The sequence below is a fragment of the Thermobia domestica genome, chromosome 2, assembly GCF_964235325.1.
Source record: "Thermobia domestica chromosome 2, izTheDome1.hap1.1, whole genome shotgun sequence".
Lineage (NCBI taxonomy): Eukaryota > Metazoa > Arthropoda > Insecta > Zygentoma > Lepismatidae > Thermobia > Thermobia domestica.
In genome coordinates this window covers 52,209,962-52,237,118 of record NC_137455.1, presented here as the reverse complement: position 1 = coordinate 52,237,118, position 27,157 = coordinate 52,209,962, and the positions used below count along the sequence as shown (strand labels likewise).

The window sequence follows — 27,157 nt, the reverse complement described above, 5'->3', positions numbered from 1 at the left end:
GAACGAATACAACTTCGAGTTACAGAGTTTATATAAGTCACTTTCAGTAAGGAACGCCATCTCGAACTTTTGTTGTGGCCACCTTGATTACTCTAACTTTAATTACTCGAAAAACTCGAATTTTTGTCTATTCCCTTAAGTTTCGAGTTATCGATTTCCCATTTTATATTAACAGAAATTAGCGAAATTGTAACTTTTTTTTTCGATTCGAAGAAAAGACTGCCTCCCTCAACTAAACATTATCCCTGAGACAATTTCCTTTCATAATAATCATATACTATTATACCTATGTACGATGATCAAATTTTTTCGTGGTGTTTGTTCCACACATTAATATTATAAGAATGTTTGTGAACTTCATGCGTATTTCTTCTTTTAAATTACTTTTAGATCGTCTAAAATCAATATTTGTCGCCATTTCAGTTACAAGAAAATACTTCAAAGTAAAATGTTTAAAAGAAATTACCTACTTAAAAAGAAATTCCGCACTAAATTAATCCCTTTATGACTTTTGAGAATATTTGAGTTAACGGTAACATCTGGTGACACTAAACTTAAGAGTCTTCATCCCGGCGAAATTAAAATACCGCTAATTTTACAGTAATTATGTGATATCTTCAAATAGATAAAAGATAATTGAAATATGAAAGAAGAGCGCCCTAGACAATATTATTTTGCGTGAGGTACCGTTATCACAAGTCACCTAGTGGCTTTTCGTTTTCAGCTGTTTAGAAACGCAAAAATAAATGCCGATTTTCAAAATGGCTCGAAATCGAAAGCAGATAAGTGAGTCGTAACGGTTTCTGATGTAAAATAATATTATCTAGGACGCTCTTGTTCCACATTTCGTTATCTTTTATCTATTTGAAGATATCATATAATTACTGTAAAATTAGCGGTATTTTAATTTCGCCGAGATGAAGACTCTTAATGTCAGAATATCGTCTAAAAATTATACGAATGCTACAACAAAGAGGCATTAAGTTAAAGACCGCATACGAATACAAAATAGCTCTTACGTAACAACTGTGGTTGCATTAAAAAAATCAAAGTAGATTAAATATTACCACATTAACAAAAATGTATTATTCCTATGTCCGATCAAAACTGGAATATGCTGCTGTGATCTGGAATCCATCACAACAACAATACCGACACCAACTGGAAAAAGGCTAATCTAAATTTATCAAATACTTGACGTACAAGAGAACTGGAATCTATCAATATTATGAAAATTATCTAACATTAATAGACAACTTCTGTATTCCTACACTTGAACAAAGGCGAAATGTGATAGATATGATTTCCCTCCATAAAATAGTACAAAACGAGTTTAATTGTAGGCATCTCATATCAACACTAAATTTTCATGTCCCGACTCTTAAAACTCGTCCTGATAACTCTGGCCTGTTCTATTGCAAAAATGCAAGGACCAACGTATTATTGAAATCACCAATCAGGAGAATGTGTTCTACTTATAACAAAGTATGTATCGAACACAAAGAAATTGAATGAACTCTATGTTTAAGAAAACTATTGTAAATGTATTATGTAATGCACCAATACTATAATAGGGCTTATGCCTGTTGTGTTGATGGCAAATAAATAAATAAATAAATAAATAAATAAATAAATAAATAAATAAATAAATAAATAAATAAATAAAATTGTAGTATCGCACTACAATGTTATGGAAACATTTCGCTGAAAAAAATAAATTGCAAGTATTATTATTATTATTATTATTATTATTATTATTATTATTATTAGTAGTAGTAGTAGTAGTAGTAGAAGTAGTAGTAGTAGTAGTAGTAGTAGTAGTAGTAGTAGTAGTAGTAGTTGTAGTAATATTAACAATTTGAGATTTCAATGGTCCATCTGAAATCACAAAAAGGTGTTAGAACAACGAGTGGTAAGAGTGAGGTCTTCAAGTAGAAGAGGATGCCAGTAAAGAAGGTTGGAAACCACTTTTGTATGGAAATCTAGAGTAGGTTCTAGACCAGGGGCGCGCCCACATGCGGATACACCAAGTCCAGACCCCCCCTAAATTTCGTAACTCGACATACATTTCTACTCTTTCTTAATAAAACTATATTTGTTTACCAGAGAAATGACTGATGTAAACTAAAGATATGATCTTAGTTATCATCTGTACCCGTATGTAATTCTTTTCTGATAAAAACAATCTGGTTTTATCATTTTTGGGGGTCAGAATATAGGTAGCAATATTTAAAAATTACTTATCTTTCTTCGGCTGAAGAATAGAACATAAGCGTAGTGTCTCGTATTATTGGAACCCCCCACCACCAATAAAAAGCTCTATGTGCGTGCCTGCTCTAGATTGATAGAGGGCCATTACAAAAGTCATTACATCTATTTTTTTTCTCGAAAACGGTAAAGAATTTTAAAAATTCTGAAATATGCAAATGGAAGGTTAGTTCATATATAAACATTATATGTAGGGAGATGGATGAACACACACACCACCATAAAGATATAGACGGAAAGATATCGTCGTTCCAAAAGTGTTGCTGTCAATTGCAACTATTACATTACAAATTACATGCATTCCATGGCATCAGGAGTCTCCCCAAGAATCCACAAGATGGTAGAGACTCTAAGGCGTCACAGGTACGTGTTCCTCCCCTCTACTATTGTGTACTGTTGCAATTGACAATAAAACACGTTTGTAACGTCATTTTTTTTCGGCTTTTTTCTCGTGTTATATCTTTATGGTAGTGTGTATGTTCATTCATCTCCCTATATGTAATGTTTCCATTCCCATTCCATTCCTGAACTAACCTTCCATTTGCATATTTCAGATTTTTTTTTTTTTTTTAAATCGTTACCATTTTCGAGAAAATTAATAGTTGCCATTACTTTTGCAATGGCCCTCGTAGTTATGCTCACTTTTTCAAATAATAGGTCAAGCTCAAAGCGAGCACCAAAACCGATATTTTTAAAAAAATAAATATCGCACCAATGATAGCAACTTACGTTTGGAGGAAAACCGGAACATTTGGAGTGAGTAATCTGGAGTAGCGGGAAGATTATGTATATCCAGGACTTTACAGGTTAAACAGGGACGTCCGAGATCCCTAAATATATACTGTAGTAATAAATATATCTCATTGAGATGGATCACATAGTATTTGTGAGTGTTAGGCACGCACCCAAGGTTGGGTAAAAGCTTTGTGGGATTCAATATTACAAGCCACTTCCTCTATGTAGTATTGAAGGAGTATATTTCTGCACCAGAGAAGACGGTAAGTAATTGTAAAATACTTTCATCTATATATTCAGAAAAAAAACTATGATAGAACTAGTTTGTTTCTATAAGAGAATGAGTAAAGATGAGGTGTAAGATCCATTTTATCATGCTACATCAATCACATTTCGATGTTACATAAGTATAGTTTTATTGAGAAAGTATACAAATTTTGAGTTAGGAAGTTTTCGGGGGGGGGGGTCAGGCCCCGGTGCATCTTCGTGGGTGCGCCCCTGGTGAGTGGAAATACTCACGTGTAGTTTTAAACGGGAAAAAAGTTTTTATTTGTAAACCTAAAAATTATATTGTATGATAACCATGTCATCATATTAAGATGAAAATAGACCTGGAGTATATCTTCCTCAAATTTTTTCATGATGGCATTAGTAAGACGACAGGAGGTGAAAAAGACATGCCTCAACATTATAACTAACTCTTAAACTTTCAATTTTGTTTTATCTATAATATTGTGCAAATACTTGAACGTAATAATTTAGTATAGGCTATGATATTTCTAAATTTACAAAACCGAGACTCCCTAAGAAAATTGTATATTCATAGTAGTCAGTGGCGTATTTAGGGCTTCCGGGCTTAATCCCTTCCCGAAATCTTACATCCTATAGTAAAGTATATGGAATATCTTGCAGAATTTTCACATTTTCAGGCAAAGCCCCCTTCCCCCCCCCCGAAAGTTAGCAAAGCCCTCTCCGGAACAAAATCTTAATTACGCCACTGATAGTAGTATATGTTTTGATGAAATATTAGAATTAGATAATTCAATTTAGTGTCAACGAGAAAGAAAAGTTGGGTTTACACTTCCAAACAATTCTTGAGTGGACAGATATGCAAGTTTAAGACTGTCCTGGCTGATCCGCGAGTCTCGGAGTTCTTGATATACGGGGTGTCTCAAAAGTCTTCTCACATAGGATAACTCTGTTATTATCAAAGCTACAACAAAATGTAAGAGGGTTAACCGTCTATAAATATGACGTTTTCAATCTAAAGTGAAAGATTTTTTTTTTTTTTTAAATCAGACGAGCCGTTTGGGCTATACACTCTTTATGCTCCCAATGTTAAATGAAAATACAACGTTGCCATTTTCTTGGATCCAAAACATAAGTGAGTTAAGTTACTGTCTGATATGCTAACGTGTCGATGGTCAGCTTCCATTTCAAACATGCCCCCCATTCACCACATTCTTACAAAATTTGTCCACCACCTGTCCCGTCCTTCTCTTCCCCAGCCCCAGGTAAATGGCAACCATGCATTTTCATTTAATAATGGGCACATAAAGAGTGTACAGCCCAAACGACTCCTCGGATTTAAAAAAAGTTCCATCACTGTAGATTGAAAACATTATATTTACAGACAGTTTCCCCTCTTACATTTTATTGTTACTCTGATAATAATAGAGTTACCTTATGTCAGTGGGCTTTTGAGACACCCTGTATAATAATCGATAAACAACAGTAGGAACGGGAATGGGGAATGGTGGAAACTTCAAATCGAGGAACTGCATAATTCATATCGTTTACTAAACATTGTTAGGGTCATCATATCTAAGAGGCCCAGATGGGAAAGTCATGTAGCCAAAATGGAAGAAAGTAGGATCGCTTTCAAAGATTTGACTGGAAATCCAATCCGAAAACGACCATTAGGAAGACCTAGGCTCATATCGGAGGACAATAATAAATATATATCTTGTAGAAAGAGAAATACAAAGTAGAAACTGGACCCAGTTGGCTAAGGGCAGAAGTCAATGGATAGGTTTTGTGAACGCGGCATTAACACTCTGGGTTCCATAGGCCATAGAGCAGTGATGGGTTTAGCCCGGGGCTAGGAGGGCCTAAGCCCCCCCCAGTTTTTTAAATGACAAAAATAGTCTTCTAGCAATAGAGGTTCACATGACACTTTGAGGTTAATATTAATAGTGGTGAGTTGTATATTTATATTCAATATTTATTTTCTCCGACAATTTCTAACTTGAATGTTAATTACAATTATTTTCCCATACAAAGCACAATGTCTTGTGACTAATCTGATAAGCTACCGTACTTGTAAATGCCTACAATTTATTAATTGCTAATTCTTACTTCATGTCGAACTGTAACTGGTGAAAGAAATTATTCAGTTTTTATTCCTAGTTCCTTTTAACGAAGTGTGTAAACGGATGGTTCTAGCTCCCCCCCCCCAAGATTTTACCTTCTAGGTCCGCCACTACCACAGAGTTTGTTAGACGAAATCGAGCTGAACCAAATGACATAATTGAGGGTAAAATCTCATTGGTTATTTCTGTAAAATTCGAATATATATATTCGGAATAATAATTTATACTTTTTATTTGCTGCAGGTGTCATGGTGGTTCAGTGGTAGAGTGTTTACCTCTGGTACGTGGGGTCCCTGGTTTGATCCCTGTCCAAATAAGTTTGTGTGAGCAACATGGTGTCCGCGGGTTTTCTTTGGATACTCCCGTTTCCTCCCATTTTATCATTCCACCAATTCTTCCATAATTATTCACTTGCTTTAACCATCATTCCTCAGCCTAAAAACGGCATTAACCATCATTTCTCAGCCTAAAAACGGCATTAATAATCATTTCTCAGCCTAAAAACGGCATTAACCACCATTTCTCAGCCTAAAAACGGCATTAACCACCATTCCTCAGCCTAAAAACGGCATTAACGTGGGACGTCAAACAGAGAGATTTCATTTTCATTTCATTTTGTATTTGCTGGAATCAACTGTTTATTTATTTCTACAAATATATAAAAACTATAGCATCTCAACTAGCAGGCAGTCTCTACAGTTGTTCCTAACGGTGACAACCCATGTTTCAAAACAGTGACACAAATGTGTCATAAACAGTGATTCTCGAAACTACTTATAATTTCTACCTCGTCTACCGTGTAGAGAATATATAAGAAGACTTACTTACCCAACAATGCAGCTGGACAGTGACGAGGTAGTCGAATTTCTGGTTCGTGATCAGGGATCGAATGATGAGACTCGGGACTAGATTGCGGTGGAGTTAATGGAACATCAGTCCTGTATACAATCATTGTCTATCGATACCGTCCGTCTATTTAGAGCACCAGATTATCAGACACAAGTTTCATAACAAAGCACTGACACACTTGAGGGAAAAACACTAAATAACAAGAATGAACCATTACTTCAATCCATTCCCCTTAAGCCTATACTTTAAGCTTAAGTTGACAATTTACTTGTGATGTAGTTTTAGGCTTTATGAATTAAAGATGCTCTTTTGTTATTGTTTGCAACACATGTGGTATTATAGATTTGTAATCTACAAGATTTTTTTTTTAATTTCAAAACTGTCTGGTTTGTTTGTTTTTGTTTTTTTGTTTTTTTTTTTCGTTGCTATGATCACACTCAAATCCTGCTACAGAAGAGGTTTAGTCCAGCCGTAGTATGTTGCAGACCTCAGTTTGTTGTCGGTATCAATTATGTACGTGTCTATCAGAGACATGAAAAACAGAAGAGAAGCAAGAAAAAAAACTGTCACTATTTTTAAGCGTTGAATTTTCCAACACGTTCCAGTCACCTCTTTTAACTTGAGTGATACACAAAATTTTGCCTCCTCTTACCATTTCGCACATACATACACACACACACATACATGTGACATTCTGAAAATCCCTCTTTTCTTCTCCCCCGTATATCCCCTCTTACAATTCAGCTGAAAATCCACCCCTCTCTCCGCCCCAACCTTGTGCTCTGTACATGTTTGCTGCATTTCCACCCTTATTTTTATCTCTCAACCCTGTTAGAGAAAAAAAAATGTAGTTTTTGTGCGTACATATATAGATCCAGTAGGGAAAACCCCCAACATCGGATTCATGCCCCCGCGCGCCCTGCCGTTTCCCTTCCAACCCGTCGCTCTCTTTTCAACGTTTTCCAGGCGGTGACTTGTATCGTCTCCCGTCCCTCCCCGCGAACTAGAAACATCCAAGCAAGGAGTTGTCAATAAGGTCGACTTTTCCAACCTTACGCTATGTTGAAATGACCCTTATATGACTTATATACGTATGTATGTATCTTCGTATATACATATATATACGCACAGACACATTCAGAGTCTCTCTGCGACTCTGACAAGTGAGCACCAACAAATACGCTTGCTGTGATTGGTTCACGTAGTGATGACGTAGTTTTTTCCTCGTAATCTCTTCGCTCCTCCCCTTTTTGGAGAGAAGTCGCTAGCTGGTTGTCGGTCTTGTTGCAAAACTCATCCACTGTTCCTCTGTAGGCGAATACAATTTCCTCGCCATCCTCAGTTCGTAGCTGCCTTGCCCACTCGACATCTTGAATCCAGAACTTTTAAGAGGTCGATAAACATGGAAACTATTTTAAGTTCTGTAAATATTGAGAAAAGAAAAAAAAAAAATTTCCTGAGGAGTATGCAGTGCATTTTGTCCTAAAATTTCATACAAGGAAAAGTTCAAATATTTATTTCAAAGAAATTTTATGATTTACAATCAAGAAAGATAATTTTCAAAAGAAGAACAGTTGGCCCTCACTTAAAAAAAAAAAAAAAAAAAAAAAAAAAAAAATCAGTAGAACCGGAAGAGAAGATTAGTAAATATACATTTATTGATTTACGCAATAGCGTAATACGATGAACGTGTTTTCTTTAATTATAACACGAAATAGTAACTCGTATTTTTAAATTTAATCATTATTGTAGCAACTGTACTTCCCACGTAGCTGAAATTTTACAAGGAAATCCTGACATCACATATGTCGGTGATTTCTTGTAATTTTCGGTGATATCTTGTGATATATATATTTGTATGGATTACAGTAAAATTAAGTGCGAAAGGTTCCGGGTTCCATTCCCGATGGGGATATTCGATCGGAAAAAGTGTTAAAGCTTTTTCATGCAAGCCATCCTGAGTGAGGTTTCCCTGAGTTTTCCTCATTCACACCAGGCAAATGCCGGGATAGTACCTAACATATAGATCCCAGGCCGACGCCTTCCTTCTCCAATCCTTTCTTTCTTTCCTTTCCTCGGATTATGTGATCGACAAGGGACGTTATTCCTCATACATGACCGACTAACATGGCCATAGATACGCCGAAACCGAAGACATCTAAACAGCGTGACAAACATCTTGGCATTTGAAGGCGGAGCTCCAAATTCCCTTTAAATGCTGCTAGGAAATGAGAGGACAGCGGTATTGCTACGTTTATTTTGTACACATCCACATCTATCCCCTGCCACCTGATCGCACTGTAGTTTGTCTGCTTGGCCATAGCCACACCCCTTTACCACTTGGCAACGTCGCGCCAGAGCTTGCGTTTTATTCGTTTAGCTGAAATGCCAAGATGTTTGTCACAGGCTTTAATTCCTAAATCTTGCAGTAAATTAAAACTCCAGGTCTACGTAATAAATTGTACAAAATATGTAAATTCTATAAAACTTCTAATTTAAATTAAACGTTTGTTTAAACGCTTTGTAAAATGTCAATAAATCAACATAGCCGAAACTTCGAAGAAGTTCAATATAAAAATAGTAAGTTTTTGAGTCTAAGAGTTTAGGTTTAAGTTCTCATGCAACACCGAGGTTTTAAAGGACAAAATCTATTATTGACGTAGGTTCCGAACCATGACCATTGCTTAAAAATCCCGTTGCAGTTGGCAGATGCACAGCCCATCATGCAAGATCAATCCTCAGAACCTTTAGACCGTTTTCCACCACACTACCTCGCCTTCAAGAGAGCTCTTACTTCAGAACTACGCCACGAGTTCCTGCAAATAGTTTATTCATTCTTACCCTTAATCATACTTAATAAAGATAAATATTTTAAATACAATTTCATATTTATTCGTCTTTCCACTCTGATATACTTTGGTTTCAGGATATAGACTATCCCTCCCCGCTAGTCCAGTGGTTACTCTGTGTACCCTGGATGCACACAATTCCCGGTTCGATTCCCAGTACGAGAGCTAAGAAAACTAATTTCACAATCATTCGCTTTCATTAATCACCTGCCTTCTTTAGCCTAAAGAGAATATGCGAGGGACGTTAAACTAAAAAAAAAATATTTCAATTTTGAAAATAGACTAGGCCCTATACAAAAAATTGTTGCGGCTTAGCTGCATTGATATTCTTTCCGACATTTTTGAAATTATTTATTTACAAGTAGTATATGTGTAAAAAGTATGTGTTTGTCACTGTTAGGAAGGACAAAAACAACCCACTGGTTAAGTGTGTTTTGCTACATACACAAAACATAACACGTAAATATTTAACAATTTCTTTCAGCAAAATTTAAAACTTTTGGCAACGAATGCCTAATTTTTAGCGGTACGAAAGCTCATTTTTCTTTTCGATTTTCTCGGAAACTATACAGGAGAATTGTGGACTTAAAACAGTAAAAATAAAAATCAATATTTTGTAATTTTATCAAGATCTTTCTGTTTATTTCACGCACGTGAATTTGTTAGTTTTTTTTTCTATCCGCTCTGTTAAATCGTCCAGACAAGATGAAAGAAAATAGTATTATGTATACATACACGTATGTAAATTATGTTATTTGTCTCGATTGTATAACTTCCATGTCATGAAAAACTGTGTATGAAAGAAATTGTAACAGATTGTAAAAAGTTCCCAGTTACATCATGCTAATAAACGTGTTTCTCTGAATCTAACACTATTCTGCACACTTCAAAATTTTTAATTTGAGACACCACAGGTACTACTTTCCCACGTCTTTAGCACTATTTCTTCCGTGGTATATAAATTAAAGGACTTCCTAGTTTCATTCACTCAGTCTCTATTAGGGATGCGCAAGGGACAAGATTTATGGCTGTCTCGTCTCGAAAATGTGCTGTAAAAGTGATGTCTCGACTCGAAAAATGTTTATTTCTCTATAGGAAGAGCCGTGTCTCGACTCGAAAATTTGTCAGGAAAATCCTGCCTCGACTCGTCTCGTGCGCATCCCTAGTCTCTATTACAGTTGTTCTCAACCGATGTGTCGCGATACACTGTTGTGTAACGTAGTTCCTTCAAGTGTGTTGCGAAATTTTAGAATTTAAAAATCATGAAGAATTTAATAGTTAATTAGTTAAAATCGAGACAGACTTTATCAGTCAACATCTCCAGTTGCTGTAATAATGCTCGGTGCTATATAGAGTCATTATAAAAACTAATTGGTTTTCACTATTATAATAAACATTATTATTATTATTATTTATAATAAAAATATCAAACACGAGTGTCGCTATGTCCTCGACATTCGGTAAAGTGTGCCGTCAGCCAAAAAAGGTTGAGAACCACTGCTCTAGTATAGTCACCCGTAGTTAACAATCCAACATTGTAACCTTTCTATCCTCATTCTGAATTCTAAGGGTCACGGTGGCTCAGTAGTTGGGTACCTCTGTTGCGTGGGGTACCTCGTTCGATCCCCACTCAAGTGAGTTTGTAGTGGACGACAAAGTGTCGGTGAGTTTTCTCGGGATACTTCCATTTCCTTCTACATTGTCGTTCCACCAATTCTTTCATCATCATTCATTTGCCTCAATTATCCGCCTCCCTTGGCCTAAAGGGCATAATCCTGGGTCGTTAAACTGAAATATTTCATTTCATATCCATGTGGCTCAGTGGTAGAGCGTTCACCTCTGGTACATGGGTTCCCGGGTTCAAACCCTGCTCCCGCCAAGTGAACTTTGTGGTGTACAAACACCGTGTGCGTGGGTTTTCTCGGGGTTCTGCCGTTTCCTCCCACTTTCATCATTCCACCATTTCATTCATTTCTCATCATCGCCGTCTCCTTTAGCCTAGTCTGCATAATCGTGGGACGTAAAACTCAAAAATTTCATTTCATTTCTATTGGATAAGTAGTAAATCCAGCAGACTTCGTGCTTAGTGTGTTTATCGATATGCGAAAGCGAACAATTTGCAAGTACATATAATTAAAAAGCATATACGTAATCAACAACAGGTTGATGAAAAATGTATACAAACAATTCATTTCTGCAAAATATTTTCAGATTACTAATTCAAAATTGGTAAAATTGGTGTGTCTTTATGGAACTAAACATTGTAGTATTTAAGCTCTATCTTGATCCCTATTACAGTGACATTAAAGCATGTTGTCATGGTGGAAACGCTGGGTATTGATCACAGTGCCTCTTGTATGCTTACCATTAAGAATGTTATCTTGTTGAGCGTAATGTGATCGATCAACTGATTTATGTATTTTATTTGGACGATATTTTAGTTAAACAGAAATTCAAATTTAAGAGTTAATGACAAATTTCAGGCTGTAGGTTCACGCCTCATGTAGCCTCGATGCTGAACGAGACATTGCATTCTAATGCTATCTACCTGACCTCTTTCATGATCACTGAGTACTGAAAAATAAAGATTTCTTAAAATGATCAAAATACTAGAAGAGCAGCTAGGAGTAAGACGAATAAAAAAGAGAGTGATATGATCACTTTATCACTCAAGTCAAGATCCGATTAATTAAATAAATAGATAAACAAATATAAACGAAACAAAAGTATTAATTGTCTTGAACCAGAAGATATACTCTAAAAGACTAAATTTAAGCAGAGCGTGTATGGCATATAACCCTGCTATAGCCCTGTTCGTCTCCGTTAGCCTAAAGGACACAACTGTGCGATGTTAAACCAACAATTTCTTTTCATTTCAAATGCAATTTCCATTGTATTTGAAAGCAAAATGGTAAGATAGTAGATAAATATTTATTATATTTAGTAGATGCCTTTATTATTTATGTATTCCGATTAGAAACTGAGTGGATCCCCAGTTGAACTAGGTGTGGACCTAAGTGGCAAAGGAGCCTTTCTCTTGAACTCCAAATTTATTATTTCAGAAAATGATACTTAGTCGTGCTTTACAATGAACAAAATATCATATAGGCATCTTCTCCTAATATTCTGTAATCCTATATCTGCGCCTGGTAGAAGTAACTTAATTTAGAACTCTAGCATTAAAAGTAACTGTAAATTTCTTGCACTAACTTTGGTCCAATTATTAGCATATATTTGGATTAATTTTTAGTATTAACATATATTTGGATTAATTTTTGGTATTAGCATATATTTGGATCAATTTTTGGTATTAGCATATATTTGGATTAATTTTTGGTATTAGCATATATTTGGATTAACTTTTAGTATTAGCATATATTTGGATTAATTTTTGGTATTAGCATATATTTGGATTAATTTTTGGTATTAGCATATATTTGGATTTATTTTTGGTATTAGCATATATTTGGATTTATTTTTATTCTTTGTGGCTTTTACAATAGAACTATTATCAATATAATTACAAAGCATGTGCTACTTAGCGTGGGATCTTTTTATAGTCTTATAAATACAGGGCGTAAACCTCTGAGAGGCAGGTATTACATTTTGCGTATTTTGGATATTACACTGCATCGTTCAGAAACTTAGACATTACGAAAGTTAAAGAAGAAATATTTAAAGAGCTTCGAATTGATGGAAGATGGAAAAGATAAAATGGACAGAGAGAGAGAGAGAGAGAGAGAGAGAGAGCAACAAACGAAGATATTTTAAAACGAATAGGAGAGAAGACGACTCTTTTAGCGAGTATTCTTTGTAGGGAGGCCAATTGGATTTAACACATCTTGCGAAAAAATTCTCTTCTTCATCCCGCTGTAGAAGGAAAGATGGAAGGAAAACGAGGAATAGGAAGAACACAACTGATAGATGATTTGAAAAATAGAAGAAAATATTGGAAGTTAAAAGAGGGAGCTGAAGATCGAGATATATGGAAGAAATATTTCCAGGCTCAAATCTCAAATTAAAAAGAAAAGAAAAGGAAAAGAAAGAAACACCTCATTAGTTCTAGAACTTGCTAAATGGCAGAATTCTTAATAACAATTCTCGCCCTAAAACATTATATATATATATATATATATATATATATATATATCCTTATTGTTCGTCAAATTATTCTTAATTACATCGCTGCAAAATATAGAACAAAAATGAACAATCTAATATAGGAACGCGTATGTCTTTGTGAATGGTTATTCCTTGAACTCATTTTATTCTTACAATATTTATCCTCATCACAGTATTTAGAATATAGAATACTGAAGTCCTGAATTATAATTTTAAAAAAATACATTAAAATTTATTAGAGAAGATTTTTAGCGCTAAGCATCTCTGAAACTCATTGTGTTTTCATCTGTCCGATTGACTAACGCACGAGATTTAATGTGCATTGTCTTGGGTTTGGCTCTCGTTGGAGGTGCTTGTGTCGGGTACAAAAATAAGTAGTAGTTCGGATATTACTTTAAGAATAGGTCCCAGTTTCATATAAGCTCCAGTACAGAAAAGGGACACCACAATTCAACCAATCAATCAATCATTCAGTAAAATTACGTTCACCAATAATTTTCGGCTATTTTACTGGACAATATCTCTGTAGTACGTAGTAACTTGTTAAGTATTGATGAATATTATGAGTTTGGTTCCGTTAACCTCTTTGCTTTCTCTATTGCTAGGGGAAATAGTAGCTCATTGGGTGTTGTTGTTGTTTTTGAGTTTAACGTCCCTTTCAGCAGCGAGGCTATATGAGACGTGGACCTACTGATTAACGTGGAATCCGAACCACATGATCTCCCACCGAGAATCGAACCCGGGTTTCCCACGCCAAAGGCGCGTATGCTAACCGCTTAGCCACTGACTCATTGGTAGAGCTCTTATCTTTGTTCGTGGAGTCCCTAGTTCGATTCTCGTTCACGTCAGTTTGTGGTGAACAACATCGTATCCGTGGGTTTTCCCGGGGTATCCCCGTTTCTTCCCACTTTCTCAATTTACCAATTTTTTCTGTAATCATTTACTTGATATAATAATTGTCTCCCTTAACCTAAAGGGCACACTCGCGGGACGTTAAGCAGAAAGATTTTACTTTATTTTTGTATTGGTATGAGAATGACTATGAAAATGATCTAGAAGACACAAACATTTGTTATAAGTGTCAATAATCAAAATTCATTTTTATTGTTTCTAAATATGCTTTTAGCCAATAATATTGACTACTAGCTGAAATACCCGTTCTTCGCAATAATAGGTATATGAAAAGTATTTGAACCCCTTATCCCTTCAGGACACACTCAGGGTATGAATTTTGATTTAAAACGACATCTGGAATGTCACTATTCATCTCAACGATCACAAAAACTATGAATTGGAGACTAATATCGCTCGTTTTCATTCAGTTTTACATGTCATCCCCATTCCGGCCTATCAATGATCCCCTTCTCACCCCTATGCCTATGAAAGCTGAATTTGAAGTTAAACAGCTGAATTTGAAGGAAGTGTCGATATTCATCTTAGCAACAACGAAAACTATGGATTGGACACTAATATTGATCATTTTCTGATTATTTTTAAACGTCATTCCTTTCCGCCCTACCCCTAACCCTCCCTGCCATGGAGGATAAATTTGGACTTAATGGCAATGGGAGTTTCACTGTTCGACTCAGCGACACCGAAAACTAGGGATTGGACACTACCATCGTTCGTTTTAGATTATTTTAACATATCACTCCTTCATTTCTTCTTCCTTCCATGCACGGAATGTGCTAAAACGTGAAGTTAGGCCAGATGTACTTATGTACGTACCAAAAATAATCAAAATTGGTGCAGTGTTCTAGAGGAAGTTAATCGTCAAACATCGCTACATTCAGTGATAGAAAATAAATGTCGTATACACGTAAACTAAATAAATAATAACATCAAAGTATTATAACCATTATTAAAACATTATAATTATGGTATATTTAAGTGGTAATAATGCTATTCGTAAATAAATAAATATAATTAGTAATTCCAAATGTTTAGCACTTACGAGTAGCCAAATGCTTAGAGCGCGCACCTCATTAATCTTGTGAGAAGCATGGAGATGACGGTGCCAATAGCCGAGAGGTGTCTCAGGCATTTGGCTTCCGATCATAAGACCCAATCCATTGGAAGAGTTCGAGTCCCTCTGAAGTCACATAGTCGGAATTTTAACTGTTCTGGATATGTTTGTGTTAATGTTCCTGTCTTTGATTAGGGTTAAAAACCATGTACGAGGAAACCGGGTGCTCAGGAAACTGAGGATTGATCGATTTTTTTTAATGGCTGGGCGGGCAGTGTGATCACTGAGGAACGTCATCACTCATATGTATGACGGAATAACATGGCCATAAATACCGAAGGCACAGAAATCTAATTCCTAATCCTAATGTAACTTGCCACAAACTGAAAGCTTCAGTAGATGCCATCGTTTAGACTTAGGCAAACGCTTTGACCTCTTCCATCATACATTCCATTATGTCACCCAGCATACAGTTCCATCTCAATATATGAACGATTCCTTTGCCTCTTTGTAGTTACATCTGATTTGAGTATATGAACAAAAGATAGAATTGTTATCGACTTTTGAAAACTGAGATAAACTGTGCTTATTTTAGACAGGTATCATACCTAGAGGTGAAATTATATTGCTTTGTTTTTGTTTATATTGACTATTTTTTTTTTTAAGTTTAATACCCCATGATTATGCACCAAGAGTAAAGGAGACGAGATGATAGGATGGATGATAATGAAATGATAGAAGTGAGAGAAACTAGACAACCCCGAGAAAACCCACGCACAGGGTGTTTGTCCATTACTAAAGCTTGCTTGGCCGGAAGGCTACATCTAGATTTGTATTATGATGGTAAAGAGAGTGCTTGTGATTCTACTATTATTGGATTTTAGATGGATGATCTAACGATGGTTTATAACTGTATTGAACATATGATTTTTTATATGGAAGATATAAATATTAATTAAAATATAGTGTTGTCTGATGTGAGAAGATGTAGATATTTATAATGTAAATAGGCCTATACGAGAAAGTGAATGTAAAATTAGAGAAATGCCTAACTATAAAATTAAGTGCATTGCATTTAAAACAAATGCTATCTAAAATTGTTTATTTCCCACTATTTGTTATGCATCCTCAGAGATAAGGAAGGATGAATTATAGTGTAATGGATTCTGTATATTTTCAACATCCTTCCATTCACCACCTTTTGAATACTTCAATTCTAGATTTTTTCCCTTTTCCTAATGTCTCTGCCTCATATTCATATAATGCCACACTCCACACATATACGTTTACCAGCTCTTTCTTGAGTTCTATCCGATCTCTGATAGGGGCTCAAAACGTTTGAAATAATAGAGATATGAAAAGAAAACCTGACAATACATTATTTCTTAAATAGTTGTTTATCTGCCTTCAGGGTCTTTGTGGGCTGCAGCCAATAAACCTCAGTTGTTGCTGTACTGTTTTATGCGTACGGTATACAGCCTAATCTCTATCGAAAATTGATTTCTCTTTTCCCTGGCTTCTAAGCAACACACACAGCAATTTGTTAAGTTGGGTTGCAGATACTAACGGCGCAATTCCATTTACTTCTGGATCAATATAGAACTTTGAACTTGTATTCATTTTAAACATTAATTAATATAACGTGTAAAACTGTTAGATAATATGATTTCGTAACATACAACAAATTAAAATTCCTTTTATAGAAACTTAAACAGTTCTTATTCAAAATTAGTAGTAACATTTTTATCAGAAGCGTAAATTATTTCTAATTTTCTTGAATTTCAACAATTTCTCAACTGGGATGTCGAGACAGTCCCATTGGGCGTGATGTGAATTTTTAGAATTAATTCATTCAGAATCTCTATAAACATAAACTTTATACTACATATTTTATTTCTACCATTAAATATTTCACAATAAGTTAAAATCAATCTAACCTGACCTAAATCTAAGCAAGTTGCCATGTCCTGAATGTTCAATAAGTGTGTAGTCAGCAAGAAAGATTTGAAGGAACTGAACTAGTGTATTCCAAAGTTGGCCTAAAGTTTAAACTTTAAAAAAAAGTGTGATATACTTTTACTGTAATGCTTGGTATTGTAAAATTTAGAAAATGTTGCACTATGGCTTCCAAATGACAATAATATCGCAAGATTAATGAGAAGAAACAAATGAAATGAAATCTTTCAGTTTAATTTCTCATGATTATGCTCTTTAGGCTGAGAGAGACTGATGATTAAGGAAAGTGAACGATGATGGAAAAATTGGTAGAATGTGAATGTGGAAGAAAATCCACAAACACAATGATGTCCACCACAAACTTATTTGGCCGGAAATCAAACCAGGGACCTCACACACCTTAGGTAAGCGCTCAATCACTGAGCCACAGTTAATTGGAATTAGAGAGGAAGAAAGAAATAGGGAAGGAAGGAAGTGACCTGGGACTATTAGGTTAGGTACTATCCCGGCATTCGCCTGGTGTGAATGAGGAAACCCACGCAAAAGTCTCACGCAGGATGGAAGGCCTCAAAAAGTTGTTTCATCTTTTTGACCGAGTGTGCCCACTGGAAATCGAACCCGGCATCTCTCGCACCAAAGGTGACAAGTTACATAAGACTTGGCAGTAATACCAAAATAGTTAAAATGGTGATGGCTACCATAGTGGTTATATTTATATATGAATATTTTGAGCCGCATATAAATTCCATTTTGCAATATATGTACAACCACCAATAAAAGTATCTTCCCTCCTAAGTGCACTAATTCAATAACATGAGGTCCAGGTCATTTGCAGTTGTGAGGAAGCCTGAAGAGATGCAACCCAATTTACACGAAACTTTTCTCGACACTGACAGTAGTTGGTAGCCATGACCCAGGTGTTTATGCAACTAAAATTGAAAAGTAGGTGACTAATGAAACAGTTCCCCATCATGAGATAAATCTCTATGATTCAGAGCGTGCCTTTCAATGAACACCATATATTATTCTCTATATTGCTGTTTATGTAATGTATTATTTCGTTATATTCTATATGTTCAAAGAAATAAAAATACTGACCACGCATGAATTAGGAAATGCTTGAAAGTACATGAAAATATCAAATCTACAACATCTGCTGGAGATAAGTTTGGAAATGCTTGCCTCCATTGAGAAACCTTCTCCAATTCTCCTCATTCTAACATTTTTCTTTCTGGAGAGAAGAAGATCTTGCTTGTCACACTGAGTATGTATTGAAATTGAAATTGCAACATTTAAAAAAGATTCAACCTGGCCGGGATTTGAACCCGGGTCTGCTGAATAGAAGTTCAATGCGCTAACCACTTACCCATCGCTTCACTTCAGCTTTTACTCAAACTTTTAGCTAGTTAAAATAGTTGCATGTAAAACTATACACAAGATACTAATGATCGTATAAGACGTTCCTTATTTGAGTGTTATAATGACTTACTCTAGATTTCCTTCTTTCACTCAAAAACAAGTTATATAGACCTTGAAATGAGAAAAATATCACAAAACGTTCTTCAAGTTGAGGTTAGCTCATCGTTTTTAACGATGGTCCCGATTTACATTTCTATTCTTCCTCACTCTAACTTCTAATTTCCAAAGAAGGAAAGATGGCAGATATTATTTTCTCATTCTTGGATTTGTATCAACATGTGTATAAATAGAAAGTTATATTTTTAACTTCCATAACTACTAGTTTATTTTCTTATGTTTGTATGAGGAATTTGTAGTAGAGTGTTAAAGTATGGAACTCGTATGATAGAGACCCGGGTTCAAATCCCATCGTGGCAATTATTTTTCTTTATGGGATGTATTCTTTATGTAATGGATATTGTATTCCTGTTATTGCTGTATTATTATTATTATTATTAGAAAGTCAAAAATTGGCTACATATTTTATATTTTATGAAGTTTTTGATAGAATTTTAAATCTTTTTGTTGGTATGGAACATATATGGAATATATCTGAAATGGTGAATTGCTTAAAACATTAATATTTCTAGCAGTAGTTGTAGAAACTTAAAAGTAACTGCTGGGAAACAGTAACGTTTGTGTTTTATCAGTCGTATATTTGACTCATGCTAACGATATGCCTTACGTATTCATCATTTGTTCGCTAAAAACGTTACGTCTTCAGACAGTACGAATCAAGATTGGTCTTATAGTTGTGTTTCGAAGTTCACTTTTCTATTGCGAGTGCTCTGAAGAAGGTCATCTGAATACTACGACCGAGAGAAACTGAATATTTTCCATGTTATCTTACATTGGAAGTATCAATATTAAAAATGATCAAAATTACCTTTAATCATCCAACGGGAATCGAACCCAGGATGTCAACCCAACGCTAATCCTACTACTCTAACACGTTGCTATTTATTAAACGATGAAGTGACTTTAGGAAAACACACACTTTTACATTTCCAATGTTCTAAAACTCTTGTTTAGGTCATAATAATATAGAAAGTGTTATGTAGAAACAATTTTCGAGAGAATTCAAATCTTAATTCTCAAACTAAATTGTTGAAAATGAGTGATACAAATGGTATTAGTGAATGTTGCAGCATTTAGATATGAGTAAGTTTAACGCCCTGCTTGAGCATTGAGGCTAAATGTTACGTGATACTACAGTTTAAATATATATCTTCGGGAATGAAATAAAATGAAATCTTTAAGTTTTACGTTTCATGGTTGTGCGGATAGGCTAAAGAAGACGGTTAATATATATATATATATATATATATCTTCGGGTATATCTTTATATTCTTTCATGAGCCATTAATATAGATTGCAGATTGTCGAGCTCAACATTTTATCAGTCTACTTGATATTAGGGAAATCAAAATCTCTACCTGTTGGTCCGCGAAGACGTGATGTGTGGCCCGCGCTAAACGTACTTTTTATACATATTTTCTCTTTATTACGTTATTTTGTATGGACCTTTTTTTGTTGTGAAATGTAGAAAAAGAAATCTTATAATGTAAACAGCCTGAAACTCAAGTCGAAAGCGTCAGTGGGCCAGCTATGGGCAACTAACGACCTTTCGGCAAAAAATGGATGCACTGCAGCGACGATCCGCTGTGACCCTTTTTACGTTTTGAAAATTATTCCACCAGCGGCAGAGGCGCGATGAAACGATAGTGAACCACAAAATTACTCCCCCAAATTTGTTAAATCAAATATTAAACAAGAGTTTTAGAACATTGGAATTGTGCGATTTCCTAAAGTCACTTCACGCCAAATATTTCATCTCTTAATAAACAGAAACGTGTTAGAGTAGTAGAATAAGCGTTGGGTTCACATCCCGGTGGTCCTGGGTTCGATTCCTGCTTGGTAATTAAAGGAAATTTATATCATTTGTAATATGTATACTTCGAATGTAAGATATGGAAAATATTGAATTTCTCTCTGTCTTAGTCTTGAGGCGACTTTCTTCAGTGCACACGCAATATTACAATGACCAACGAAACACAACTATAAGATGACGTCAGAAGTATCAATCTTGATTCGTACTGTCTGGGAACGTAACATATTTAGCGAACAATTAATGAATACGTAACACATATCTTTAGTATGGTTCAAAAATATGACTGATCAAAAATAAAGGTTTTGTTTTCCCAACTATTGATTTTGTTTCTACTTCTTCTTTTTCTACTACTACTGCTAGAAATATTAATGTTTTAAGCAATGTTTCAGATACGTTTCATATCAACAAAAAGACTTGAAATTGAATAATAAAAAATTTCATATAATATAAAATATTTAGCAGTCTCGACTTTGTAATAATAATAATAATAATAATAATAATAATAATAATAATAATAATAATAATAATAATAATAATAAAGAAATAACAGACTTGTAATACCAATTACGTAAACAGTATCTTTCAGTAAAGAAAAAATAATTGCCAGGATGAGATTCGAACCCGGGTCTCTCCCATACGAGTTTCATGGTTTGCCAAACTTTTTTTCTTTTTTTAAATTCTCTGCAAGCGTGGTATTATTTGTCTGTGGCATCTCAAATCCTTTCGACTTATTCCAAACACGACAGGGACACGAATACAGAAATATCGAGGACAGTTACAATTTCGAGTTTGCTCATTTTACAGTGATTCGAACCCCCAATGGGCTTCACCTCTTATTGTCAGTAATCTGCCACAAATTCCTCATACAAAGATAAGAAATTAAACTAATAGTTACGAATAATAGAAATAGAACTTTCTATTTCTACACGTGTTGATACAATTCCAGGAATGAGAAAATAATGTCTGTCGCCTTTTCTTCTTTGGAAATTAGAAGTTAGAGTGAGGAAGAATACTAATGTAAATCGGAACTACCGTTAAAAACGATGAGGTAGCTTCAACTTGAAGAACGTTTTGTGATTTTTACTAATTGACTAAAGTCTATATAACTTGTTTTTGAGTTAAACAAGGAAATCTCGAGTAAGTCATTGTGACACTCAAATAAGGAATGTAAAACGATTTAAAATAGTTAAAAAAAGTTTGAGTGAAAGCTGAAGTGAAGCGATGGGTAAGTGGTTAGCGCATTGAACTTCTATTCAGCAGAGCCGGGTTCAAATCTCGGACAGGTTGAAACTTTTTCAAATGTTTCCATTTCAATACATTATCAGTGTGACAAGCAAGATCTTATCTTCAAAAAGATAAAATCTGTTGGGATGAGGAGAATTGGAGAATGTCTGTCAATGGAGACAAGCATTTCTAAACTTATTTCCAGCAGTTGTTGTAGATTTGATATTTTCATTTACTTTAAATCATTTTCTGATTCATGCGTGGTCAGTGTTTTTATTTCTTTGGACATACAGTATATAATGAAATAATGCCTTACATACACAGCAATTTTGAAATTAATATATGGTGTTCATTGGAAAACACGATGTGAACCGTAGAGATTCATCACAGAATGGAAAAATGTTTCGTGCGTCATCTACTTACAATTTTAATAGCCTAAAGACCTGACTCAGTGCTACGAGCTGCTGCAAGTGCGGAGAAAAGTTACGTGTAAGTTGGGTTGTATCTGTCCAGGCGTTTTACAAACTGCAAATCATCTGGACCTCAAGTAATGGAATTAGAGCACTTAGGGGGGAAGATACTTTTGCTGGTGGCTGTACACAGAGAAAAAGAGAGATACGGATTTCTGTCCATAATAACACACACAGGAATGATTCCCGCCTCGCCCTATGCCGCCGTGTATTGATCCTTTCCCCACCAACAGCCATAGACTATTGAAGCTAGTGAAACCACTGCAAAGGTCCTATTTATCCCTTGTGATGCCAAGTATTAACATTCACATTGACAGCCTGTCCGTCACTGCGTCCACCATGACAACACCCATCAAGGGAGGACCTCCTTTAATATCCTATCTCTATATGTAGAAATCAACACTCTCACATACGGCATAAACTAAATGCTCATATGAGCAGAAACATAATAATATATGTATGTTGTGAGGGAGTTATGTGTATTCTGTATGTATGTATGCATATGTGTGTATGTGTGTGTATGGCTGATAATTACGCCAGCTCTTCAAGATATCAACTGCCATCAGTTACTAGTTAGGTTATTAGTCTGGGACACACAGGGTCATGAATAAATGACATTTCCGAAGTTTAGGAGATGTTTCCGTACTTGAAACAAAAGAAATATTGTTAATACATGGATAAGTTTTAATTTCTCGTCTCTTTAATGAAATGTTGATAGAAGGATTGGAAGAATTACACTTTGAATTATTTCGTGATTCTTTTGTTTATGTATTAATATCATAGTTATTTTTCTGATATCTTCCAGATACCCAATTCTTTGGATTCTCATTTCCTGCCCTTTCTTAAATTTTAGACTTTCGAACTATGCAACGAAAAAATGTGGGAAAGATAAAACCATAGTCCTGTTCTCAGCATGCTTCCTTCAATCTGCCTGTTTAGAGGCCAGAGCAGAAATCGGTCAGAGATGCTAAGGAACGGGTTCCAGAATATTGTGATATTCGGCAGAGTAACAGTAGACGGAGTTTTCCTCTCCTTTTTTTTATTATAAAATATGTTATACAGTTTATATACAAGATTGCAAATAAGTAATTCTCTGAAAAATATGTTTTCTCTATAATTGTGTATTCTGCCTCTAGCAGCTCGGAGGTTTGAGGTTTGTTAGTTAAGAACGACACTGCCGGTTGCAGCTGCCTAAAGGAACCTCTTGTCCATTGCACCTAGGAGGTTGGGATTCTACCTCCTGATCGTTGTAGCTGGGAGATGGGTAAGACTCTTGCCCGTTACAGCTCAGAATTAAAATTAGAGGAGTCTTTCCCGCTCAATGGAGCTTGGAGAGATGGGTATGATATGACCAGTTAACAACTGATGTCTTCTGGAGGCGGAGTCTGATGAGGGGTTCTCTTCGTATCTCTCCGTGTTCCATCGGTGACTTATTCCGTCGGCTGCTTGTTTGTGCTTGTACCGAAGTACGTGGTTTTGTTTATTAATACGAGGGGATATTGCAATATATTCGATCTTTTATCTTATTCCTATGTTGCAATTAGAAGTAATGTTATATATCACTTCGAATTTCTATATTGGGATCCTCAAGTTTGTAAATCGATCCTACTTTCACACTGTCAAACAAAACTTAGTAGTTCGATACGGATTCTGCGTGACAAGAACATATTCAATCTCTACCCTTATCATTCTATTGTAACCACAAGCAATAGCTTTAATTGTTTCCCGTTTAAGTGAATATATATATATATATATATATATATATATATATATATATATATATATATATATATATATATATATATATATATATATATATATATATATATATATATATATATATATATATAGGGTGTTTCAAAAGAACACCGACAACGTTTGGGATGTGATTTCTAACACCAAGACAAAAAATATAGACCAACCTGGATGCACAAATACTTCCTTCCGGAGTTATTGTCTTCCGAGAACATGAAAAAAAAATGTATTTTAAAGGCTCGTAGCTCCAAAACTATGGGACCCACCGTAGTCGGGTGAAGACTTCACTTAGAAACTAATATGTGTCCTGTCCAAATATCCATATTTCAGAGTCCTGCATTACTCACGCAACAATCTTTATTGAGGAAGTTTGGCTACGAGAATATAATTTGAAATAAGGGCCGCGGTGGCTCAGTGGTAGAGCGTTCACCTCTGGTGCTTGGGGTCCCGGGTCCGATCCCAGCCCCCGCCAGATGAACTTTGTGGTGGACAAACACCGTTTGCGTGGGTTCTCCCGTTTCCTCCCACTTTCTTCATTCCACCTTTTTCATTCATTGCTCATCATCACCGTTTCCTTTAGCCTAACAGGCATTACCGTGGGACGTAAAACTCAAAGGTTTCAAAGGATTCATAATTTGAAATACTCACCAAATACCTCTATATATATACTGGGTGTTCTAATATATATATATATATATATATGGTGTTCAGAAAGTAACTATCCAGTTCATAACTTGCCGTATTTTATTTTCCATAAACCACTTTAAACAACTGAAATTAACTCGAAGCTAAACTTGAATGTCATGGAAGTTATAAGAGATGCTGGAAATGATTCCCTTCCACTTGAAGACACAGTTGCACACGTTTCTGCATGTTTTTGAAGACGTTGTGCAGAACATCGGGAGTAATGGTCCTAATGTGAGGTGTCAGTGTAGCTTGGAGTTCTTGTATGGTGTGCAGATTGCCTTCGTAGGCCTTTCCCTTCAACTTAGCCCATAGAAAGTAATCCGGTGGAGTCAAGTCGGGTGAACGCGGAGAGGCCAGAGTCCTCGAGTTGAGTTGATTTTAGTTTAGCGTTCCTTTCAGCAGCGAGGCTATATGAGACGTGGACCTACTGATTAACGTGGAATCCGAACCACATGAGCTCCCGCCGGGAATCGAACCCGGGTCTCCCACGCCAAAGGCGCGTACGCTAACCGATTAGCCACGAGGAGCTCATCCCAGAAATGATGCGGTCACCGAAGATGTCCTGTAACAAGCACTTAGCACACCACAACATGGTACTGCATAGTTACTTTCTGAACACCCGGTGTATATATATATACTTGGATTGGCTTCCCATCCTACGAATGGGTTATATCTCTTCATTGAAACCAGAAGTGAAAGGTCTATCACCTCTCGTTTCAATGTCGAATCTGTATAGTTTGGAAATATGTTGAATATTTACAACGAGAAACGAAACTTACTTGTTCCTCTCTAACTCTTTGTTAGTTCATTCTGAAGGGTGAAATAAATGGTCAATTTACGCATATTTAAAGTTTCCAGAAAATAAGTTCCGATGAAATGTAAAATGGCATATTCCAAAGATTAAATAAGAAAGCTTTGTAGTAGGTGATAACTTACTTTTCAACCTACGCACCATCCTTGTTGAGATATTTGTAGTAATGTGACAACAGGTTTTGTATGTCTGCGTTAAAGAATTATGCCACCAAGGACTGGAACGAGTATATCACAACCGTCTGCAACTCAACCACGCTGCCGGAACATTGTCCGGACATAAATAATTTCAAGTGCAGGAACAGGTCTAAGTAAGTGGGCATGAGGTGAGAGCTATAGGCGATGTCACGTAGGACATCTATATTTCGTCCTCGGTGACGATGCAACGGATGAACTGGTCACCTTTTCTGGTGGTAACGCAGAGCATCTTCTGCCCCTTTTGGTTCTTTCATTATCAACAGTATCAGTCCTTTTTGTATAGAATTTTCACTCATGAGGAAAATTGGGCCTCTACATGAAAGTGACACATAAGAAACAATAGCTCAACCCAAACAGAAAATTATGATCTCTTGTTGAAGGTAATCTGCATACACACAAGATATTATCTGTTTGGTGAAAAGGCGACATTCTTACTCTTCTGTAGGATTACGACAATAGTACTGTGAATAAAAGCGTCGGCTTGAGTTATAGCTATTGTAGATAAAAGAAAGTGATTATTTAGAAACTAAGAATGAAGATCTTACCACATTAGGCATACTCCCCAGACCACTATGGCTTCCTAGTATCATATGTTTTGTGCCCTTTCAAAGTAATAACACATATGCGTCGCCGATGACAAAGTAGTGGATACTTAGCTTGATGTATTCTTCGCTCAGAGCGCAGTAGAAGTTAACCAGTTTCTGGCACATATAATACTAGGAAAGTTTTTACTCTCCAATTCGACAGAAACCAGATAATGAAAGAACTCTTCCAATTCCCTCGTAAATTTACCCACACATACTACATATCATCCCACTTGGAGTTCCTAACTCTGATAACACCGTTTTCAGTTTCATCCTTACTTTATTAAAGAGTCAGAAATAACTTGGAACAAGATAAGGACTGAACAGAGGATGTTTAAGAGCCAAGCAAATGCGTTATCACGGTTCGTAGCGAAATGTTGATACATCATCCCTGGTCAATATTTCTGAGTTTCTGGATGATCTCTTCAATTATGATCAAGATATTCGATTTCCGAATTTCTTTGCTCCCAACCCCTAAATTGGTTCCATGTCGGTCCAAATTAATCTGTGAAAAAAATGGGCTCAATCGAAGAATATTTAACCGACCCCCAAGCGACCTAAACATCTGAATGCATTTACAATATATAGTATATGACAAAAGTTTGTAATAAACTCTTGTAACTTAAAAATGGCTGAGGGAAAGGAATCATATCTTGGATAGAGGTTGTAGAAGTAGATCCATACCTGATACTGAGTATTGACCGAGATGAGGCATATCTTTACGTCCACCATCTTGGATTCGAGCACAAAATTTTAAATAGAAATGACCTCGTATGATATATCATTTTGAGGTAGCTTTTGACGACAAACAGACGTCTGCCTTTATTTTCCACTCTCTGAAAATGTAATACTTAACTATGGAAAATAAAGCTCCGAAGTAATAAAACTTAATAATCTGTGAGTTTATATCTCTGTACGGGCTGCAGATTTATAAGATTGTTGAATAGTTTCCCTTATTTGAAT

The 27,157-nt window shown here is 35.7% G+C and overlaps 1 protein-coding gene across 5 annotated transcripts in view; it reads right to left on the bottom strand.

The window, feature by feature from the left end:
• LOC145672109 (LIM/homeobox protein Lhx3-like) overlaps positions 1 to 27,157 on the bottom strand; it is a 345,528-nt gene that overhangs the window by 93,914 nt on the left and 224,457 nt on the right. Inside the window, exon 1 of one of the 5 annotated variants that reach the window (XM_081741383.1) lies at positions 6,204 to 7,015. The exons of the other annotated variants lie outside the window; for them this stretch is intronic. Within the exon in view, the coding sequence (XP_081597509.1) occupies positions 6,204 to 6,327 (124 nt within the window). The 5' untranslated portion in view covers positions 6,328 to 7,015. Of the gene's footprint in view, positions 1 to 6,203; positions 7,016 to 27,157 lie in introns of those variants that run through there. 5 annotated transcript variants of the gene reach the window in all.